Source organism: Aedes albopictus, chromosome 3 (genome assembly GCF_035046485.1).
Source record: "Aedes albopictus strain Foshan chromosome 3, AalbF5, whole genome shotgun sequence".
NCBI lineage: Eukaryota > Metazoa > Arthropoda > Insecta > Diptera > Culicidae > Aedes > Aedes albopictus.
This window is the reverse complement of record NC_085138.1, coordinates 400,512,650-400,534,639: the sequence shown is the minus strand read 5'-3', so window position 1 is coordinate 400,534,639 and position 21,990 is coordinate 400,512,650. Positions and strand designations below refer to the sequence as shown.

General features: G+C 40.4%; 1 protein-coding gene across 5 annotated transcripts in view; it reads right to left on the bottom strand.

Annotated features, from left to right (window-relative positions):
- LOC109426523 (mediator of RNA polymerase II transcription subunit 13) overlaps positions 1 to 21,990 on the bottom strand; it is a 51,033-nt gene that overhangs the window by 16,098 nt on the left and 12,945 nt on the right. For all 5 annotated transcript variants that reach the window (XM_062856087.1, XM_062856085.1, XM_062856089.1 and 2 more), the window contains one exon: positions 347 to 726. In XM_062856087.1, coding sequence (XP_062712071.1) covers positions 347 to 726 — 380 coding nt within the window. The remainder of the gene's footprint in view (positions 1 to 346; positions 727 to 21,990) is intronic.

Here is a 21,990-nt window from a genome sequence, read left to right as displayed (position 1 = left end):
ACCAGTCCTAGGAAACAACCCAACAAACTTAAATTTTGGAATCGATCTAGGTAACAGATTGCCAACAGCTGATGACTCCAAAAAACTACCAACAAAAAAAATGCATAAACTTGAAAGGGTTTTGATAAAATCCTCATAAACTGTTGGAAAAATAATGACAAATTAGCGAACTCGATTGAACGCTGTTGAATTTTCGGCAATCTGTTTACCGTGGTCGATAGAAAAAAGATCCTAATAGTGAACAACCATAACTCGTCCATTTCACCAACTTATTCTCAAACACTCCCGAAACTCGATTTAAGCACGCCTTAATCTAAACCACAAATATCCCCTCCCTGCTACTTACATCTTTATTATCACTATAGTTGCTGTGTCCTCCCATCTGCGGCTGCTGGGGGCTCGATTTATGCTGTTTTAACCGATCGTTGATACCCGGCTTGGCCATGCCCAGGTCGATTCCGTTGGGTATGGAACCGTTACCGGTAGCGTCCAGAGGCAGGTGGTGGGAAGCAACCATGTTGAACGTCCCACCACCCCCACCGCCTCCGCCACCGATTCCGTTATTGTCCCCTCGGTAGCGATTGGACTGGTGGGGGTGGTGGTGTTGGCTACTGTTGCCAAACTGTTGTGTCTGTTGGTGCTGCTGCTGCTGCTGTTGTGGAGATGCTACTTTTTTCGGGACAAACTCCGGTGCGTTGACCGATAGGCCGGGCTTCAGGTCTGGAACTGCGAAGGAGAAAGTGAAAGTGGATTAGAAAATATGTTGTTCAGAATGTTTCAATTGATTTTGGGATTTTTGGGACATTTTAAACGGATCATAACGTCCGGGGCCATTTGTCGGGATGATGTATCGAATTACTGTATGCAGTTCATTTGCTCTAAATAAGTTGGAGTATCTGGGATAAGCTGATGTCCCAAGTAACAATCCCACAACTGTTTAGCTTTCGGTGCAATTTATTAAGGTTTTATTGTAGCAAATCACGTGCTGAATTAATTTTAAAGAGCATTTAAGAATGAAATCTAATCTTGCCTTATGTTTGGATTCCAAGATGTCTTTGAAGCCTTCTTTAGTATGATAATCAAGGCAAAATTAATCTGAGTTTAAAAATAACTTTGGCACGGTACTCGAGACCCCAATAAATCCTCCTTTTAAAGCTGCAAATTATTATTTTATAAATGTTTTTATAAAATGTTTCATAAACTTATCTTGCCTTTACAAAAGTCACTTTTAAACCAATTACTCTCAAATATAATAAACCGGCATTTAAACTTGCTACTTCCTCTAGATAAAGGCCATAATAAATATATTGCACTCTGTTGACAAACAAACAGTGAATAAGAAAAAAAACAGAGAAATTGAAAAGCAAATCTGGAGTAGAACTGGCAAAAGTGGAACCAACAAAATGCACGTAGGATCACTATTCTCGACGTTTTTCAGAAACCCATTATTATCAGTAAATGTGGGTAGAAATGTCTACATGATTATTCTTTTAATTGTTAACATAAACCAACGTCAGCTTCCACTGCAATCATTTTTTAAGCCGACTTATAGTATCGTTTCGAAGTTTCAATACTACCGTGTCTAGAAAAAAAACTATTTGTCCAGTCTTATAATATATTATGTGTGAATTTATACTAACTTCGCGCTACCAGCTCCACAACTGGAATCTTCCGCTACGGGTTCCTGAAATCCGGGTATCCAACAGTCTCCGGTACCCAATCACTAGACACTGCGATGTAATCGTATCATCCTCGGCGGCCAACAGAATACTTTGTACCGACGGAATACGCAACCGGCGCGGCAGCCAATCGGTGAAAAGCTTCACAAAGCAAATGTCACGGCCCTCGCGGAACAACCAGAATGATGGTCTGCTGTTCATTTCACACCATTAACACAAACGCGAATCTTAACAAATTATCGACGTGGATTCTAACCCAAATGACAACAACATCATCTGTCAAAATTAAGTACGGGTGCTGCTTGGTCATCATAAAAGCTGAAAAATAGCTTAACGGTTTACTATTGGCATTTAAGATAACCATTCAACGGACATAAATGCCAAATAAAAGCTACTTGATCTTTTGTTTGCATTCATGTAAGCAAAACAACATTTCTAGCTCAAAACTGATTTTTGTGACTCCTCCATGTTGATTTTTATTTCGTCAGGAGATTTGCATAATTTTCACTATTTATTTATTTATTTATTTATTTACATAAAGTCAACAGGTAATACAAATCACCCCAATGACACTTAACTAACATTTACAGACTGCCGTGGTACCTTACATAATTCACGTTTAAAACTACACTTATTTGCCTTGCGTGAAACATTAAAATCAAAAACAAAATAACATTTATTAAACACACGGGACATGCTACGAATCGGTTCGTGTTGACCGTAATTAGTCCTAGCTGAAGAAAGACGTAAAAATGAGTGTGTTCGAAGATTCCGGCGTCGTGCGTTGATGTTCAGCATGCTCAAGAGTGATGGGCAGTCAATATTGCCCTGCAGGAGGTCTCCGACAAAACATGCTTGAGCAACATTTCGCCTTGCAGCGAGAGATTCCAAATGTATAAGTAGGCAACGGCTCTCATAACTTGGTAGGTCGTGCTGATTCCTCCACCTGAGGTGGCGTAAGGCAAAACGAATAAACTTTCGCTGGATACGCTCAATTCGTTGTACGCTGTTATCATAGTAGGGGGCCCAAACAACTGCCGAATATTCCAGGATAGGACGTACGATTGAGCAGTATAGCGATTTCATGCAGTAAACGTCCTTGAACTTCTTGGAAAAGCGGAAGAGGAAGCCGAGCAGCGACGATGCTTTCCCAACGACATAAGCAACATGGTCCTTGAATGTCATTTTGGAGTCAAGGAGAATCCCCAGGTCCTTCACTGTCGATACACGATGTAATTGCACTCCTGCCAAAGCGTAATCGTAGTGGAAGGTTGTTTTCTTGCGGCTAAACGAAATGACAGAGCACTTCGACACATTCAGGGACATTCGGTTAACAGAACACCAAGTAGCAAAGGCTTCTAATTGTTGCTGAAGAAAAACGGCATCACGAGGTTCCCTAATCGTGGAATACAGCTTCAAATCGTCGGCATATGACAGCTTCATGCAGTTGAGGATCGAATTGACATCATTCATATACAGCAAAAACAAAAATGGACCGAGGTGACTGCCTTGCGGTACGCCAGATGATACTGGAAACGGGGAAGAAACATGATCGCCAAGTTTCACCTGCATACTACGACCGATTAAATAGGAACGGAGCCAGATAAGGAAGCTGCTGTTCATTCCCAATTTCTCGTATTTGGCGAGTGCGATTTGGTGGTTCATTTTGTCGAAAGCGGCGGATAGATCTGTGTAGATTGCGTCCACTTGATGCCCACTTTCTATTTGACGTATCAAATACGAAGTGAAACACGTCAAGTTTGTGGTCGTTGATCGTTTGGGCATGAATCCGTGCTGGTCCAGCGAGATATGATGGGAGAAACACTGAACCAACCTTTGAAGAACTATCTTCTCCATGAGCTTAGAGATGACACTCAACGAAGCAATTCCCCGGTAGTTTGAGACAGTCCTCTTGCAGCCTTTCTTAAAAACTGGAAAAACAAATGACTGCTTCCAGCAATCCGGAAAAACGCCAGTAGAGATGGAAAGATTGAACACGCAGGTCAATGGAGTAGCAAGCGAGTCCACACAACGTTTGATGACTATCGGAGGAATACCATCCGGACCGCATCCCGTAGATGATTTCAGCTCTTTACCAGCAGTAATGACCGCATCGTTAGTGATATCAAAACGCAGAGCGGCTGAAGGAAGGCTTGGAACGTTTCGGGTAGCGTCGTCTATGTCCTGCAGGTTAAGCTGTTCATCAACGAACACCCTACTGAATTGGGAGCGGAACAAATCGGCAATTGAGGCGGTAGTATCGGCTTCATGTAATCCATCAGTCATCGTAGAAGGCAATCCAGTTTCCTTCCGCTGATCGTTTACGTGTCGCCAAAAACTCTTAGGGTTCGATTTGAGGTTGTTTTGTAGGCGAACTAGGTGAGCATTGTAGAGGCGATCATTAAGTTGCTTATAAGCCGTGTTCGCTTCTAGATAACATGTTCTACTAGAATCCGTGCGATATTTGCTGTGACGTCTCAGGGCTGCCTGTTTCACTCTTTTCAGGTTTTTGAGGTCGGCATTTGACCAAGCGGGTTTTGACGGTTCACGTTTAGACTTTTTGGGAACAAACTGGTCAATAGCATATAGCAACACACTAGACAATGTGCTAGCAGCGAGGTTTACGTCCGAATTACTCAAAATTCCGTTCCAATCGACACGAGCAAGGAAGCCATCCATTTCGTCGAATTTTGCTCGGCTGAAATCATACGTGTGCTTTCCGAAGTGTCGTGGAAGCAACGATGTGGTTTCTTTTCCAAATTGATCAACAGTGGGAGGTGATGCCTCCCGATTTTAACGAGCGGCGCAGGGGCTTGCGTAACCATACAGTCGACGGTTAGCTCGTTGCTCACAAAGCATAAATCAAGTGACCGATTATTCTCGTTTTCCACACCAACCATCTGTTTGAGCCCTGCAGTACAATATGCATCAAGCAGCTCGCGTGAAGGTTCGCCAAGTGAAGACCGGGAAGAACATGGAAAGAAAGCTCCGCGGGGATCACGCTGCCAGGAAATCGTGCTCATGTTAAAATCGCCGAGGATGACCACGTTATCTCTGGGAGCCATTTGCGATACAACCCAGTTGAGCGAATCGATGTGACTCTCTATCAAAGATATGTCATTCACTCGATCGGGAGGAATGTACACAATGCAAACATAAATTTCTGCGTCGACAGTAGAAATTGCGACCCACAGCTGTTCAACCGACGAGCAATTCGGAGGGTTGATCAATCGGGACCTGAACCCAGAGCGCACCGCCAGTAACACACCGCCCCCGATGCTCTTGTTGCTATTTGACGGCGATCGGTCCTGTCGGTATACGACGAAAGAGTCGTCGAACAGCTGATTAGAGATGGTATCATCGTTCAGCCATGTTTCGGTGAAGGCGTAGACATCGTAGCTCCCGTCACTAAGAGCCAGCTGATACTCGGCGATAGAGCTGTTGATACCACCAACATTTTGGTAATACCAAACGACGTTAGAGGAAGCAGCTGCCACATTAGCATCACGGGGCGAAGACCTACGAATCGAAGAATCTTCAGGACGAGAATTGCTGCTATGGATGTTATACATGCCTTGGTTGGCAGATTGGAAGACCCCATCTCCAGCACTAGACTCAGGGCCGGGACGACTTGGATGGCAGGAACGAGTAGACAGCGGCATGTTATCGTCGACAGCAAAAGGCGCGACTGAGCTAGGTGGATCCGGGGCTTCCGTACTGCTTAGTGTCGTGCGTCCCGGGTCAAGTGGCGGTATGCTTGAGGAACAGTGCGTCGGCGAAGTGATGTGCGTTGGACACGACGATGACTTTCTACGAGCGATAATGCCCGCCGAAGAATACAAACTGGAAACGGAATGGCGATCAGGTACGGAGAGGTTTGCGTATTGAAGGTACTTGCCTGTGGAAGGAGGTTGGAGGACCTCGACTGCAGACTCAACAACAGGACCACGACGGCTTCGATGTTCGCTGGCAGCAGAAGGCAGGACTGAGTCGAGCTGCAGCGGGTCCCCCATAGTGCTTTCTAACAGGCGTCGTGGTGTCCTTGGTCCATCACGCTGGATTCCTCCATGGCAGAGAAACCGCTGGTTGAAGGGTTGGCTACTGTCGCATCGGTTCGAATCGGTGTCGGTTGTGGTTTCCAAAAATTTTCATTCGTTCGTGTGTCCTGGAACTCGCGAAAAACAATTCCTCTCGGCCAGGTTGAAGAAGACAAAGCTTTCTGCTTGACATTCTCGCACAGCCCAACTTTAAATGAGATGAACGATAAAGTGCTCACGTCACGGCCTTTAGCTACGAGGCGGACAACATCGACGTCATCCGTACCCAATCGACGAGACGCCAAAGCTTTCACTTGTTCCGTAGTCACATCGCGGGAAATGCGGGAGAGATAGAGCCAGAATTTTTGACTGGGTGGTCTTACAGCAAAATTATCGAAAGACGGTGACAGAGAATCTGACTGTTTCATGGATTTTATTATGCGTTTACAAGTTTTAGGTGATCAGATAATGTTTATATTATATTTCATAACATAAGCACTGCACAATTTAGCTTACATTGTAAATTTCTCATTTTCACCTATTTTTTTTTTTACATTTACAAATAATTTAAAATAATGCACTTTTCGAGAGGGCACTAGAAATTTCACAGTTTTTCATACATGTTTCACAATGAATCTTACACGGCACTTAAAATGTTGGCAATATATGACAAATACTGTGCTTAAAAAATGAATGACACTTCGAATGGAATCTGCAATCTAGGTTTGTGTTATGTTTGACAAAATAAATTTATTGAGACTGAATGAATGTTATAAATTTAAAATTGCTATCATAAAAGTATTTCATAGATTGAAGAGCATTTGTCTAGATGAAGCGGCATGAATTCAGCAGTCATAAATGCTGTTTTGTTTTAATTACAGTTTGCAAATGGTTTCTAAATGGTTCTAAACGGTTATCAATAACCGATCGAGTAACCTTTATGTTTTTGATGCGTGCCTCAATAGCAACTTTATAACCCTCTTTAGAGTGGGCCAACTGGCCGTATTCTAGTCTGAAAAACGTTGTGCTAGAGGTTTTGAAGGTAAAATCGCTTTTCCGATGGATTTATTAATGTTGGTTTATAGCACTCTTGTAGTAACTAATAAAATTTAAATTGCTACATTGGATTACAGGGCAGCCGAACAACAAATCAAACTTTTGGGACGACCCCAAAAAAAAGTTGTTGAATTATGTGCCCGGCAGATGAATGAGAGCGTCAATCGTACTCATAACTCTGTAGATGGGAATTTCTTCTGTCAATATAACTCCATATCCAGGTAATCAATAATACCTATCTACGATCAAATAATGTATAATTTTAAGTTGAGGAATGAGATACATATAAAGTCGAACAATATCAACGTAGGAAGTTTGCTCAAACATTTAAAACTCGACGTAAAACCTAACATCAAAACTAATGATCATAAACCTGAGCGTGTTACTGGAATACTTGTGAGTTAAAGAAAATCAAGTTACATACTGTTCCGTTTATCTCCAACTATGTGTTTGCATCCTATGACAGATACAGAAGGTGGCCAAAATGTTCGGGATAGGCAACTTTTTTTTCTCCCACAAAAAAATCAACATGCTGTAACTTTTCATAGAGTGCATAACAAAATCTCAATTTTTGACTGCTTATCAACCTGCTATATGATATGTGCATTATTGGTACAAATTTGGGCTCGATTGAATAATTTTTCGCGAAGTTAGAATCGTTTGTGTTGAGTACAACTATTTAGTTCAGTGTAGGCTGGATGGGGATTTATTTTATTTTATTTGACAACATCTTCGGCTGCATGCCGAATGATGATGAAGTAAGTGAATGCCGGCGAGTGCTAATTCCAAAATGATTGTTACTGATGATGATAGCTAAGGTAGTAGTAGTACCTCAACTGATACAGAACTATTCAGAATGTTGATCAACAATATGAGTCAAGAACCTTTTGAACATAAACAATCAGCTATTGTTAACATCACATATAAATACTCCTAATGCAATAAACATGAGCATTCGTATTCAGAACAACAACAAACCGAGTGTTAGTTCATTTCAGTTGACGACGAGGAAACACGGTTTAGTGCGACGGCGTGCGTTAGCCCAACAGTTTCGGTGATCGGTCGGTGAAAGTGGTTTGGAAAGGTGACGAAGTTGTTGGGCGCGGAATCGACAAAAATTAGTGGAAGAATTTTGTGGCAAGTTGGTGGAAATTTCGGCTAGAAAACTGGTGAAAAGCTGAAGAAAGGTGACGACTGTTAGCATTCGCACAAGCTAAAATCTTGTCGGGCGAAGAGAGCGAATTTTGTGAAGCAAAGAAAGTGCTATTGAGGTTTCTTGTGTGGTCAGCCGGTCGTACAGCGACGCCGACGTGTGCATAGAAGGTGGTGATCGATAGGGTGGCGAGTTGATTGGAGGTGATTGGCGTGTGGAGTCGGTATCACGCCGGCGGTGTTTGGAAACGGTTACCAAGCGAGTACAATCGAGTGCAGTAAAAGAGCCAGGACGGAAGTTGGACCGGAATTCATCAAGAATCGTTGCAGTGGGACAGCTTGGCCGGTGAGATAGAACAGCGGACATTTTGAACAGCGGATTAGAGGTATGTGGATTGATTCTTCCTTGTATTTTTCATTTGTATAAACTTGGTGTTGTATTTATTGAAGCTTTCTTTAAATTCTTTCTGGTGCAGTGTATAATGGCGTTGATGCGTACGTGCCAGGCACAAAGTTCAGTAATTATGTAGAGCTTATTAACTATTTCTTTTCGTCGAATAACATTACGGATGATCGTAAGAAAGATATTTTTTTTGAGTTGTGCGGGTCTTGTAGTTTTCGAAGAGCTTAAGTTGTTGTATCCAGCCACTGATCTAAAAACCTTATCGTATACCGATATTACAAAAAAGTTAATAGAACGTTTCGATAAAATTGATTCCGAGATTATGTTGCGCTACAAGTTCCGTTGTAGACGCCAGAGCCCATCTGAAAGTGGATAAAATTGTATTTTAGCAGTGAAACTTCTGGCTGAATCGTGTGAATTTGGCGCTTTCAGAGATTCCGCTATTCGCGATCAGTTGGTGTTTGGCGTCTATAACAGGGAACTACAAAAACGATTGCTAAATGAAGAAGGGCTTGACGTTCGTTCTGCTGAAAGAATTATTAAGGGATTCGAAATGGCGAACAGTAATACGCAGTACTTCCATTCGGAATCTGGCGAAAATCAAGTTAACTCTGTAAGGTATAGGCTCGGTGCTAGGCAACCTAGAGTAGATAGAGACGATCGTACCCGGAGTAGATCCAGAGACAGAGCATATATTAGAAATCAGGATTTGCGAAATAATTATCGGCGTTATGAAGGTCGTTCAAGGTCAGATCATAGAAGCTCAAGCCGAGGCAGATATCTATGCTAATTTTGTTTGTCATTTTTGCAAGAGACGTGGTTATATTCAGAAGAACTGCTATAGGTACATAGACAGCCAGAAAAACTCGGTTAAATTTGTTAAGGAGGTGCAACCGGAGAAAGACGAGCAAAGTACAGGCGATATACATGATTACTTCAAGCGGCTTCGAGTAGAATATGACTCCGACACTGAGGAAGAAGATGACTATCCCTGTCTAATGATTTCCTCTATTAAGAAAATTAGCAAACCTTGTCTACTCGAGGCCAATATAGAAGGTCAATCATGCCAAATGGAAGTCGATAGTGGTTCGGCAGTGTCTGTAATGAGCAAATTAGAATTCAAAAAGAAGTTCCGTGATGTTAAACTGAAAAATAGTGCCAGAAAACTGATAGTAATAAACGGTTCAAATTTGGAGATTTTGGGAAAAGCATTAGTTACGGTTTCTTTGGATAATGCTGTGGCCGAATTGGAATTAATTGTTTTAGATGGAGATCACTATTTTACTTCTCTCATCGGTAGGGACTGGATGGATGTTTTTTTTAAAGGTTGGAGAAATAGTTTTTCGAAGTCTTCCAAACAGGCAAATATATATGGAGTGAACAGTGTTGGAGATAATGGAGAACAGGCCATAAGCATCATTAAAGAGCGTTTTTCAAACTCTTTCAACAGAGATTTCTCGTCACCAATTGTGGGGTTCGAGGCAGAATTGGTACTAAAGGAGGATAAGCTAATATTCAGAAAGCCTTATGAAGTACCATATAGACTAAAAGACAAAGTTTTAAACCTGATTTATATTTACAACAAATACTTGCCTTTATGAAAAATGGTTGGCCTGAACGAATAGATATTTCCTTCAAAAACATATATTCACAGCATCAGGATATTGAAGAAATTGACGGATGTTTACTTTTCCAAGACAGGATTATAATCCCAGTGTCATTACAAAGAAGAGTATTACAACTTCTACACGCTAATCACAAAGGCATTGTCAAAATGAAGCAACAGACAAGGAGGTGTATTTATTGGTTCGGTATCAATAACGACATCGAATCATTCGTAAACAACTGTGAAGTTTGTTCCAAAACGTTGATTATTCCAACACAAAAGAATACTTCGGAATGGATTGCTACTACCCGGCCATTCAGTAGAATTCATGCAGATTTTTTTTATTTCGAAAGACGCATATTCCTATTGATTGTTGATAGTTTTTCAAAGTGGTTGGAAATAAGCTGGATGAAATACGGTACCGATTCGGAGAAAGTTATCAAACAGTTCATTGAGTTTTTTGCACGATTTGGTCTGGCGGATGTAGTGGTGACAGACAATGGACCACCGTTTAATTCTTAACATTTTATCAGCTTTATGGAACGTCAAGGAATACAAGTTTTCAAAAGTCCACCGTATCATCCTCAAAGCAACGGTCAAGCTGAACGGTTAGTTCGAGTATCAAAAGAAGTACTGAAAAAATTCCTTTTGGATCCCACATTGAAACATTTAGATTTACAAGAAAAAATCTATTATTTTCTTTTCAACTACAGAAACACTTGTTTATCTGACGGAGAAAAGTATCCTTCTGAAAATGTATTAAGTTACAAACTAAAAACAGTTCTTGATTTAGTGAATCCCAAAAGTAAATATAAGCGACATTTGGCCGAGCCATTAGTTTTGAGATACAACTGTAATGATGAGACGATGCATGATCTATCTATCTATCTTCTTGGCGTAACGTCCTCACTGGGACAAAGCCTGCTTCTCAGCTTAGTGTTCAATGAGCACTTCCACAGTTTTTAACTGAGAGCTTCCTCTGCCAATGACCATTTTGCATGTGTATATCGTGTGGCAGGCACGAAGATACTCTATGCCCAAGGAAGTCAAGGAAATTTCCTTTACGAAAAGATCCTGGACCGACCGGGAATCGAACCCGTCACCCTCAGCATAGTCATGCTGAATACCCGTGCGTTTACCGCCTCGGCTATATGGGCGATGATCCCTATGCTAAATTGAAATTGGGTGATAAGGTTTACTATAAGAACCATAATCCTAAAGATATTGAAAAATGGATTGAAGCAACTTTCGTTAAAAGAATTTCTCAAAATGTATTGCAGATCGCCATCGGGTCAACCCTCGTCTCGGCCCACAAGGGGCAGGTGAGAATTCGGAATGATTCGGCTGGACGAAGGCGTAATGCGACGCTCCAGGTCCCGAAGCCAGACAGTGAGGAACGAAAAACGAACACAAACCCAGAGGAAATGAAAGAAGATCAACAGAGCAGGAGGCAACAAAGAAGCTCAAAGAGAAGTCGAACAGAGCGAGATGAGAGCGATGATGAATTTTACGGGTTCGATATCACTTCGGAGCAACCGCTGCCAGCTAGTCGTGAGTTACACCCCTGCTCGTTGCCACCATCTCAACAGTCAAGGCAGCATTCTACTGATGATGTTCCAGTTCTACGAAGATCATGCAGAACAAAGAAGAAAAAGACAGACGCAGCTTTCGTTTATACCAAAGTGTTCAAGTGATTAATCATTTTGAAAATTATATGAATTGTTGAAATAATAATAATACAGTTTGAAGTTAAACCATTAGTCTGAGAACAAATTCCATTAAGGGGAACAATATTGTTGAGTACAACTATTTAGTTCAGTGTAGGTTGGATGGGGATGAAGCATGAGATGAAGTAAGTGAATGCCGCTGAGTGCTAATTCCAAAATGATTGTTACTGATGATGATAGCTAAGGTAGTAGTAGTACCTCAACTGATACAGAACTATTCAGAATGTTGATCAACAATATGAGTCAAGAACCTTTTGAACATAAACAATCAGCCATTGTTAACATCACATATAAATACTCCTAATACAATAAACATGAGCATTCGTATTCAGAACAACAACAAACCGAGTGTTAGTTCATTTCAGTTTGGGTAAAACACTATTTTTAGACAACTCATTTTTGAGCTGTTAGATCTCGGAAACCAGTGAACCGAATAGAAAGATTTTTATTGACGTTTATCAACAATATATTGATACTTAATACAACGTTATAAAATGTAATATTTTCTCACGGCGAATTAAGTTATACTGGGTTGAAATTTTTACCCATATAGAGGAAAATAAGTCAAATTTACAATACCACACAAAAATTACTAAAAGTGTTTTTCCTTTAATCTAAATAGGCTCTAATATATCTGATTAAAGATAATTTGAAAACAGAAGTGGAAAATCTTTGGACATCAACACTAAAATTTATTGACATTGACGTAAAAAAAATACATTTTTTCGAGAATAATCCAAAAAGTGTCAATCCATGATAACTTTTTTCAATGAGCATGAGCATGAGCATGAGCATGAGCATGATTGACCGCCCGCGGTTGCTCCTCTGTTATTGCAAGGACAACTGCATTTACACAAAGAACCAACAGATGATGCTTGGGATTAGCTTTCTCTTCATTGTGTAAATACTGGAATCCCAATACTTTTCAATAAGCAATACCAGCGCCGGCCGCGTCCGAATGCAGGTCAATTGAGGATGGGGAAGGAAGTGATGACGTGATTCTCGCTTAGGCCAATAACCGAGGAATTCTCTGCGTTACTACGAGAAATCACTAGGAGTTTGGACAGGGTAAATGGAGATGTGTTAAGGAATTCGTCGTAGTAAACGAATGTAATGTTTTGATTTTTGATGTTAAACACCGACGCACCCGTAGTTTGCGTTTCCGCCCGAGACAATGCTGAACGCGATCGATTCACAAGTATTTACAAAATTACACGTGATAAATAAATCAGAAAGACCTTACCGTATGGTTCGCCGTCTATCTTTTACCATTTATTCATTTGGACTAAAATATTACAAATGTCGACACCGAAGATGACGAACCATTAAAACTTTTGTGTACATGCAAAAAATGAAAGAAACATATTTATCATCAACTAAATGTGCTTTTGGAACTAGCGCCGACACATGACGTGACGAACTTTTCAATATTTGTTAGATAAATACACAAAAAACCAGAGCAGAATTTTATACATCCTTTAGCATTAATTATTGTGATAAAATGGAACGAGCTCACCAATAAACATCCTTCGAAGTCTCCAGTGCGTATGTGCTGCAGCATCTTCCACTAACTGGCCACGAAATCACACTGAACCGCTACAACAACACACTGGTACGACGATGTGCACATTCAAATTGTCGACGACGACGCGGCCGATCCGAATGAAAAAAAGCGGCACTTCCACTTTGCCTCCAAAAACACACTAAACCGCCCCGTACGAAGATGAGCACGCACGCAGAACGACGACGCGATGCAACGACAAATCAGGACGGACTGAAATGTCATCCGCTGCTGGCATCACACGACCGACTCGCACGAAAACTAGTTTTTTTTTCCCAAAAACACGCACACAGAACGACGACGCGATGCAACGACAAATCAAGACGGACTGAAATGTCATCCGCTGCTGGCATCACACGACCGACTCGCACAAAAACTAGTTTTTTCCCCTAAAAACACGCACACAGAACGACGACGCGATGCAACGACAAATCAGGACGGACTGAAATGTCATCCGCTGCTGGCATCACACGACCGACTCGCACGAAAACTAGTTTTTTTTTCCCAAAAACACGCACACAGAACGACGACGCGATGCAACGACAAATCAAGACGGACTGAAATGTCATCCGCTGCTGGCATCACACGACCGACCGATCCATGATAACTTTTTTCAATGTTCAAAAAGTATCTATGTTTTAATAGTTTGTGATGGATTTGTATATTGTTAGTTTACGTTTAACATTTCATTCAATTTGGTTCACTGGTTTCCGAGATGTGACAGCTCAAAAATGAGTTGTCTAAAAAACAGTGTTTTACCTGAACGGTTCTAACTTTGCGAAAGATTAATCAATCGAGCCCAAATTTGTACCAATGATGCACATATAATAGATTGACAAACAGTCAAAATTTGAGACATTTTGATGCACTCTATGAAAAGTTATATTGCCCCCACTCGCATAACAGTCGCATATGAATAGGAAACCCAGCAAAGATGGGACTGTTATGCGAGTGGGGGCAGTATAGCATGATGAACTTTTTTGTGGGAGAAAAAAAGTTGCCTATCTCAAACATTTTGGTCATCCCCTGTACGTATTTCGACATCAACTCAGTTGGGTCAACTACATCGATCTACGAGACACTGGAGACGATCTTAAAGTTGAGGTCGAAATACGCATCTGTCATACGATGCAAACACATGAAGTTGGAATTATACAGAACAGTATTCAACTCGATTTTCTTTTAAATACTTATCAAAACTTAATGAAAAATTATTCATGAGCGAATTTGATAAATACGATATGACCCATCGCTCTGATTTCAGATCACCTTCGCGAAAGTCAAGTGACAGAGAGTGCCACTTTTTTTTATAACCAACGGGACGCGCTGACTCCGGTAATGCACTTGTCAGAGTTGGTGCATTTATTGCCACCACCATAGCCGCAGATAGGAAGACAAAGCGAATATCGTGAAACTCTGTGTGGTGGAACGGTTAATTTGGAGAAAGTCATTACTCCTCCTGCTGGATGGAACGCGCTGCAATAAAGAGTGATATTTAGCATCGTAACACGTTCGGGTGTCACCACCGCTGGCTGTAACGGTTGGCTGAACAGGTGCGGATTTAGTTGTAAATTGTAATGTAGTCGATGAGTCATCGCGGTGAGAGTGCGGAAAGATTCGTGAGGGCAGATGATGTATAAATTTGATTACATTGCTCTTAGTTGGAAGTGTGTACATTTTATTTTATTTTTATATTTTTCCCTGTTAAGGAAATTAAGCCTTTGCACAATGATCTGAGAGCCACATTTGACTGAAAAAAATTACACCTAAACTTTTAATTTTAGGGTGATCCAAATTGTTCTCAAGATCACGATGTCAACTTTTAATTGTTTCTATATAAGCAATAAAATGTTCTACAAAGTTGAAAAGCACTTAATTTTAAACAACTTTGCCGAAAAAACCATATTGATATTTATCTCTTATACAGGGGATGGCCAAAATGTTTGGAATAGACAACTTTTTTTTCTCCCACAAAAAAACCAACATGCTGTAATTTTTCATAGAGTGCATCAAAAAATCTCAAATTTTGACTGTTTGTCAACCTATTAGGTATATGTGCATCATTGGTACAAATTTGAGCTCGATTGATTAATTTTTTGCGAAGTAAGAACCGTTCGGGTAAAACACTATTATTTAGACAACTAATTTTTGAACTGTCATATCTCGGAAACCAGTGAACCAAATTGAATGAATTTTTCAACGTTTATCAACAATATATTGATACTTAATACGACGTTATAAAATGTAATATTTTCTCACGGCGAATTAAGTTATACCGGGTTGAAATTTTTACCCATACAGAGGAAAATAAGTCAAATTTACAATACCACACAAAAATTACTAAATGTGAATAAAAAGAAAATCGGGTTAAGTACTGTTCCTTTGAATTCCACTAAGAATTTGCATCCTTTGACAGATATGTATTTCGACCTCAACTGTAAGGTCGAAATACGCATCTGTCAAAGGATGCAAATTCTTAGTGGAATTCAAAGGAACAGTACTTAACCCGATTTTCTTTTTATTTACAGATATTCCCCTAACAAGCCCAAGTTAATCATCATTATACTAAATGTGTTCTTTCTTCAATCTAAATAGACACTAATATATCTGATTAGAGATAACTTAAGAACAGCAGTGGAAAATCTTTGGATATCAACACTAAATTTTTTGACATTGATGTAAAAAAGTATTTTTTTCGAGAAAAATCCAAAAAGTGTCAATCCATGATAACTTTTTTCAACGATCAAAAACGATCAATTCTGACTATACATGTCAATGGTTGCTCCTCCGTGATTGATCTGAACTGGTACCAATTGCACTGAGATCCAAATGAATAAGGGCTGGGACACTCCACTTATTCTCAAAGTGCAATTCTAGCAGCTCATACATTTTGGATCAATACCGGCGCCGGCCAAGTCCTTATAGTCAGCTGGGAAGGGAAAGGAATGTTGGAGTGTACTGGTTGTTGCTACTAGAGACCGAGAGCACTCTGCGTCCCCACAACGCAGCACGGACTGGGGTATTTGTTAGACGGAAAGGATGGGAGATCTGGGAGTCACCGTTGGGTCGGTGATGCGATCTATGGATAGGGGTTATTTATAGTGTTCGTGATAGATTGTGTGGTGAATAATGTGAATAAGGTCAAGCGGCACAGCACGCTTTGGTTGCATAACTTATAGGCGTTATATACACTGTGCTGTGAGTGGAAGTTGGAAGGGAGGGAAACGACTTTTTTTCAATTCGTTTCTGGTTCTAGCGATGGCTATCAACATATGAATATACATGAGTTGTATTTGTAGAGAAGAGAGAGCGAGAGAAAGTGGATAGAAAGATACAAAGTAGGATGAAAAGGACGGGCCAGGGATTGAACCCATGACCTTCTGCATACGAATCAGAAGCGGTAGCCACTAGACCACCAAGCCCGTCTCAATCCATGATAACTTTTTTCAACGTTCAAAAAGTATTTATGTTTCAATAGCAATGCTCATTTACATATTGTTAGTGCACGTTATTCAATTCGGTTCACTCGTTTCCGAGATATGACAGCCAAACAATAAGTTGTCTAAAAAAAGGGTTTTTCCCGAACGGTTCTAATTTTGCGAAACATTATTCGATCCTGCCCAAATTTGTACCAATAATGCACATATAATAGGTTGACAAACAGTCAAAATTTGAGATTTTTTGATGCACTCTATCAAAAGTTATAGCATGTTGAACTTTTTTGTGAGAGAAAAAACCTTCCACCCCCTGTAGTTCTAGAGATATATTTTATTTTAAGATAAACATTAGGGTAAAAGGTTAATTTTGATCCTCCGTGGATCCCTGCATGAATCTCTCTTGAGATTCCTCAAGGAATTCCTTCAAGGACTTCTTCAAGGGTCCTCCAGGAAATCCTCCAGGAGTTTCTTCAGAAATTCCCCCAGGAATTATTCCAGGTATTCCTCCAGGATTTCATCCAAGCATTTCCCCAGGTACTCCTCCAGGAATGCCACCAAAAATATCTCCAGGAATTACCCCAACAATTTCTCCAGAAATTCCTCCAGGAATTCCTTCGGAAATTCCTCCAGGAGTTTCTTCAGGAAATCCTCCAGAGATTCCTTTTTGAAATTCTTTCAAGAATTTCTTCAGTAATTCCTCTAGATATTTTCCAGATAAATTCCCGGAGGAATTTCTTTTAGGATTTCCTTGAGGATTTTTTCCAGAAATTTCTCCAGGGATTCCTCCAGAGATTTCTCCAGGCATTGGTTCAAGGGATTCCTCCATTTCTTCAGGAATTTACCAGAAATGCTTTCAGGGATTCCTATAGGGATTCTTCCAGAGATTCCTCCAGAACTTCCTCCAATGATTCCTCGAATAATTCACCCAGATATTCCTCCAAGATTTTTTTCCTGGTATTCCGCTGGGAATTCCTTATGGAATTTATGCCAGGATTCTTTTGGGAGTTCCTCAAGAGATTTCTCAAGAATTCCTCTAGGAATTCCTTCAGAGATCTCTCCAGGTATTTATCTAGACATACCTGAAGAGATTCCTGTAAGGATTCTACCAGGGATTCTTCGAGGAATTTCTCCAGGAGTTCGTTAAAGAATTCCTCCAGGAATTCTATAAAGAGTTCCTCCAGGGATTCTACCTTAAAGTTCTCCAGCGATTCTTCAAGAAGATCCTCCAGGGATTCCTCCAGGAGTTCCTCTGGAGATTTCTCAAGGAATTTCTCTAGAGATTCCTCCAGAAATTCTCACAGGCATGCCTCCTGGAATTCCTTCAGGAGTTCCTCCAGGCATTTCTTCAGGAGTTCCTCTAGGGAATGCTTCAGGGATTGCTCTAGCAATTCCTCCAGAAATTCTTTAAGGAATACTTCCAGGAGTTCCTCCAGGGATTTCTATAGGGATTCCTCCAGAGATTCATCCGGGCATTCCTTCAGGATTTAACTCTGGGACTCCTCCGGGAATGCCTTCAAGAATTGTATCAAGAATTATCCCAGGAACACCTGTAGAAATTACCTCAGGAATTTCTGCAAGGATTCCTCTAGGAATTAATCTAGGAATTCAATAAAAACCTAACCTCTAACGGAACCTATGAAGTACCAGGGCGCCCTCCACGGTTACGGGTCATCTGGCCCAATGCCATTTGGCCTAACACCATCTGGCCTATGATTTAACCCGGGAGCGATCGCGTCGTGTACTGAGTACACGCATCATAAAAAATGAACGCTTGTGGTACACAGCGTGAGCGCAGCGTCGCTGCAGGTAGTCAAAGACGCCACTGCTCGAGGGTTAAAGAAGGAAAAATCTGGAAAGTACTGGCAGTTTCAACGACAATTGTAAATTTCAAATTTGCTACATTGTTTAAGGATAATTGAGAAATTTAGTCACATATGCATAGCATGTATTACCTTCACACAGGTTCGTCTCACTCATTACACTCATTACCCGAGCAGAGGGGAATATCAAATTAATAACTACGAAATCACAAAACCTGTTTTTATATCTTGTTTTGTTATTATTGAATTATCAAGGCATTACGTTTCCATAACATGTTTTGTTGGACAATCTTATTTTGTTATGACCAAGCAATTAGTATGCAGCCCTTAAATAACATTTCAATATTACATTCTGTTGTGGAACAAGTTTGGTTATTATTGTATTATTGAGAGTGCACAAATACTTTATGGTATTGCTATCTAAACTAAAACAAATTTTGAAACAAAATCTACGTCATTCTACAACGTTATTTACAGCATTTGAGGGAAAGCAACTGCATATTCACTCATCAATTTGTCTTCCTCTTCCATTTATCATTACATCCAAACTGAGACAAAGTGCATGCCCGATACCACTAGCTAGTATTCCGTGGGAAAAAGTTTGCATAATGCACCAGAAAAACTGTTTAACGATTTTTTGAAAAGTGCGCAAAGTTAGGCCCTAGGTGCGCAAAGTATGGTACGCTAACGGTATCACATTTGATAAGAGGTGTGGTATATTACGTGACATGGAGGTGCTGTAATGTGTACAAAACAAAGTCCCTGCTGGGTGGCGCGAGGTTTTGCAAAATTTCTGAAATTGACTGAGTTGTAGCTGAAAAGTACCCAAAATACCAGCCACTGCCCAAGTGGCGCAGTACCCTGCATACATCTAAACGAGAACATAGCAGACGATATTGAAGGTTTTTAAGGTTTTCAAAGGGACGTTCCAGATTCCGCCTTTGACATGTGAATTTCAATGATAAAAATGTCAAACTTATGGAGTAAACTTGTTTGAACGAAGCTTATACAGACAGCTGAATCCAAAATTGTAGATCGTTTTGAATGGGATTTTTCAGAAATATTTTGTATTTCACATGTTTTCCCTGTCGTTCCAGAGGATGAAGTCGGATCTACCTATTTGAAAGATAGGTACATGAATAGTTGAAAATACACCTATTAGGGAGGAGAGAAACTGAAGTTCGCATTCTCACATGTTGGTCTAAATATATAGAATTCTCAGCCATCACGAAGTCATATATGATGTAGAATAGGATGCTAAAGTGGAGGCCATACCCGACTAGATGAACATAACAAGAATATATCATAATTATATCTTAATGTGATATGGTCGATGGATAGCAGGTAAAAGATCAGAAAATGCTTATAAGGAAACAGCTTTATTCTAAGTAATTGAAAAAAAAAAATTCAATTGCTGTTGAGGGGCTGCAGTTTTGCTTGTTTTTCATTGCGTAGAATGCCGGAAGCGTATCCGGCTACCCTCAAAACTGAGAAGTACCCAAGAAACATTTTGATGACCATTCAGCTTGTAGAGGTTTTGAAAACCGTCATAAAACTATATTTTTACTTATACTTTTTATTTTGGTTTTATGATCGTTCTAAGAACCGCTTCTAGTCTATTTGAATAAAAAATGTTACTAGGGTACTCATATATTTTCAACTTTGAACCGATTTAAGTGAACTTCGACTCGTTTGAATAAGAAATCTTTTTTTTTATTGATTGGTTAGGCGAATAGAACGATTGGGTTACGCGGTATTCCCAAAAGTCCAAATTTTCTGGAACATATCCTTATGCTATTGAGGGGCCCAGATGCAAAGAGGTGTAAGTGACCGTTTTGTCGAGTTTGAGCTGAACATATCAAAAAATCTTCAGATTTCAAGCTCACAGGAACTTTATAAAGATTATTTTTATGATGATTTGAAAAATTACAGTAAATCAGAGAAAATTGGGTTGATATTGAAACTCCATACATTTTGAATGGGATGAAAAACTGATGAAAAACTTCAAAGCTCATTTACTCGAAAGTGGGTTTTTGTAACTTACACCCCTTTGCTTCTAAGCTCCTCTATTCTAATATCGGCGTTGTTGGAGTTAGCGTATTGAAAAGATATGGTCTCTCGTGAAACATGCTTCGTAATTACACTGTTGAAAACGCTTTGACATCCACGTGCAGCACAACAGAACATGTGCTCGATGAACAAATTGAGATTTGAATTATGAAAATGCTACGGTCAACCTTGGCTTGGTCAGCCAAAGCAAAATCAAGAAATTGACATTTATGCTTCGTAATGATTACTTTGAAGTCAATACTTTGGGCCTAGGCTGGGCAAATATGCTATTGGTGATTTGATGGTGCACGAAGAAGAAGAAGAACGATGGTGTGTTGAAAAATCCTATCTCTACCATACAGGAGAAGATTTTAAAATGCCTCTATAAAATCTAAAACAAAATCTAATTAAAAACGGTTTGATGTACGGTGTAAGACTTTGGACGGACTACATATTGAACTTATAAATTTAAATTTATCATTTTTTTTCTTGGTAAGGTACTTAATTTGTACCAATCACCAATTGGGTTTTTAAATTAAGAATAATATATTGATTTTTTGGGAGTGAGTTTTTGGAGGCAAAGTGTACAGGCCGCGTTTCCATTCGGTCGTCGTCGTCGTCTATTTGACTGCTCATCCTCGTACGGGGCGATTTAGTGAGTTTTTGGAGGCAAAGTGTACAGGCCGCGTTTTCATTCGGTCGTCGTCGTCGTCGTCTATTTGACTGCTCATCTTCGTACGGGGTGATTTAGTGAGTTTTTGGTGGCAAAGTGTACAGGCCGCGTTTTCATTCGGATCGTCCGCGTGCACGTCGTCGTCGTCGTCGTCTATTTGACTGCTCATCTTCGTACGGGGCGATTTAGTGAGTTTTTGGAGGCAAAGTGTACAGGCCGCGTTTTCATTCGGTCGTCGTCGTCGTCGTCTATTTGACTGCTCATCTTCGTACGGGGTGATTTAGTGAGTTTTTGGTGGCAAAGTGTACAGGCCGCGTTTTCATTCGGATCGTCCGCGTGCACGTCGTCGTCGTCGTCGTCTATTTGACTGCTCATCTTCGTACGGGGCGATTTAGTGAGTTTTTGGAGGCAAAGTGTACAGGCCGCGTTTTCATTCGGTCGTCGTCGTCGTCGTCTATTTGACTGCTCATCTTCGTACGGGGTGATTTAGTGAGTTTTTGGTGGCAAAGTGTACAGGCCGCGTTTTCATTCGGATCGTCCGCGTGCACGTCGTCGTCGTCGTCGTCTATTTGACTGCTCATCTTCGTACGGGGCGATTTATGATACGATAAATGCAACAAACAACATTTTTTGCGATTTTAGTCAACAGACATTGAAATGTTCGTCACGTCAAGTGTCGGCCCAAGTTCCAAAGCCACGTTGGTTCAAATCACTTTATTTTCTCTTTCGTTAATTTTCGCACTTCGAAAACTATCTGAATGGTTCGTCATCTTCAATGTCGGCATGTGTT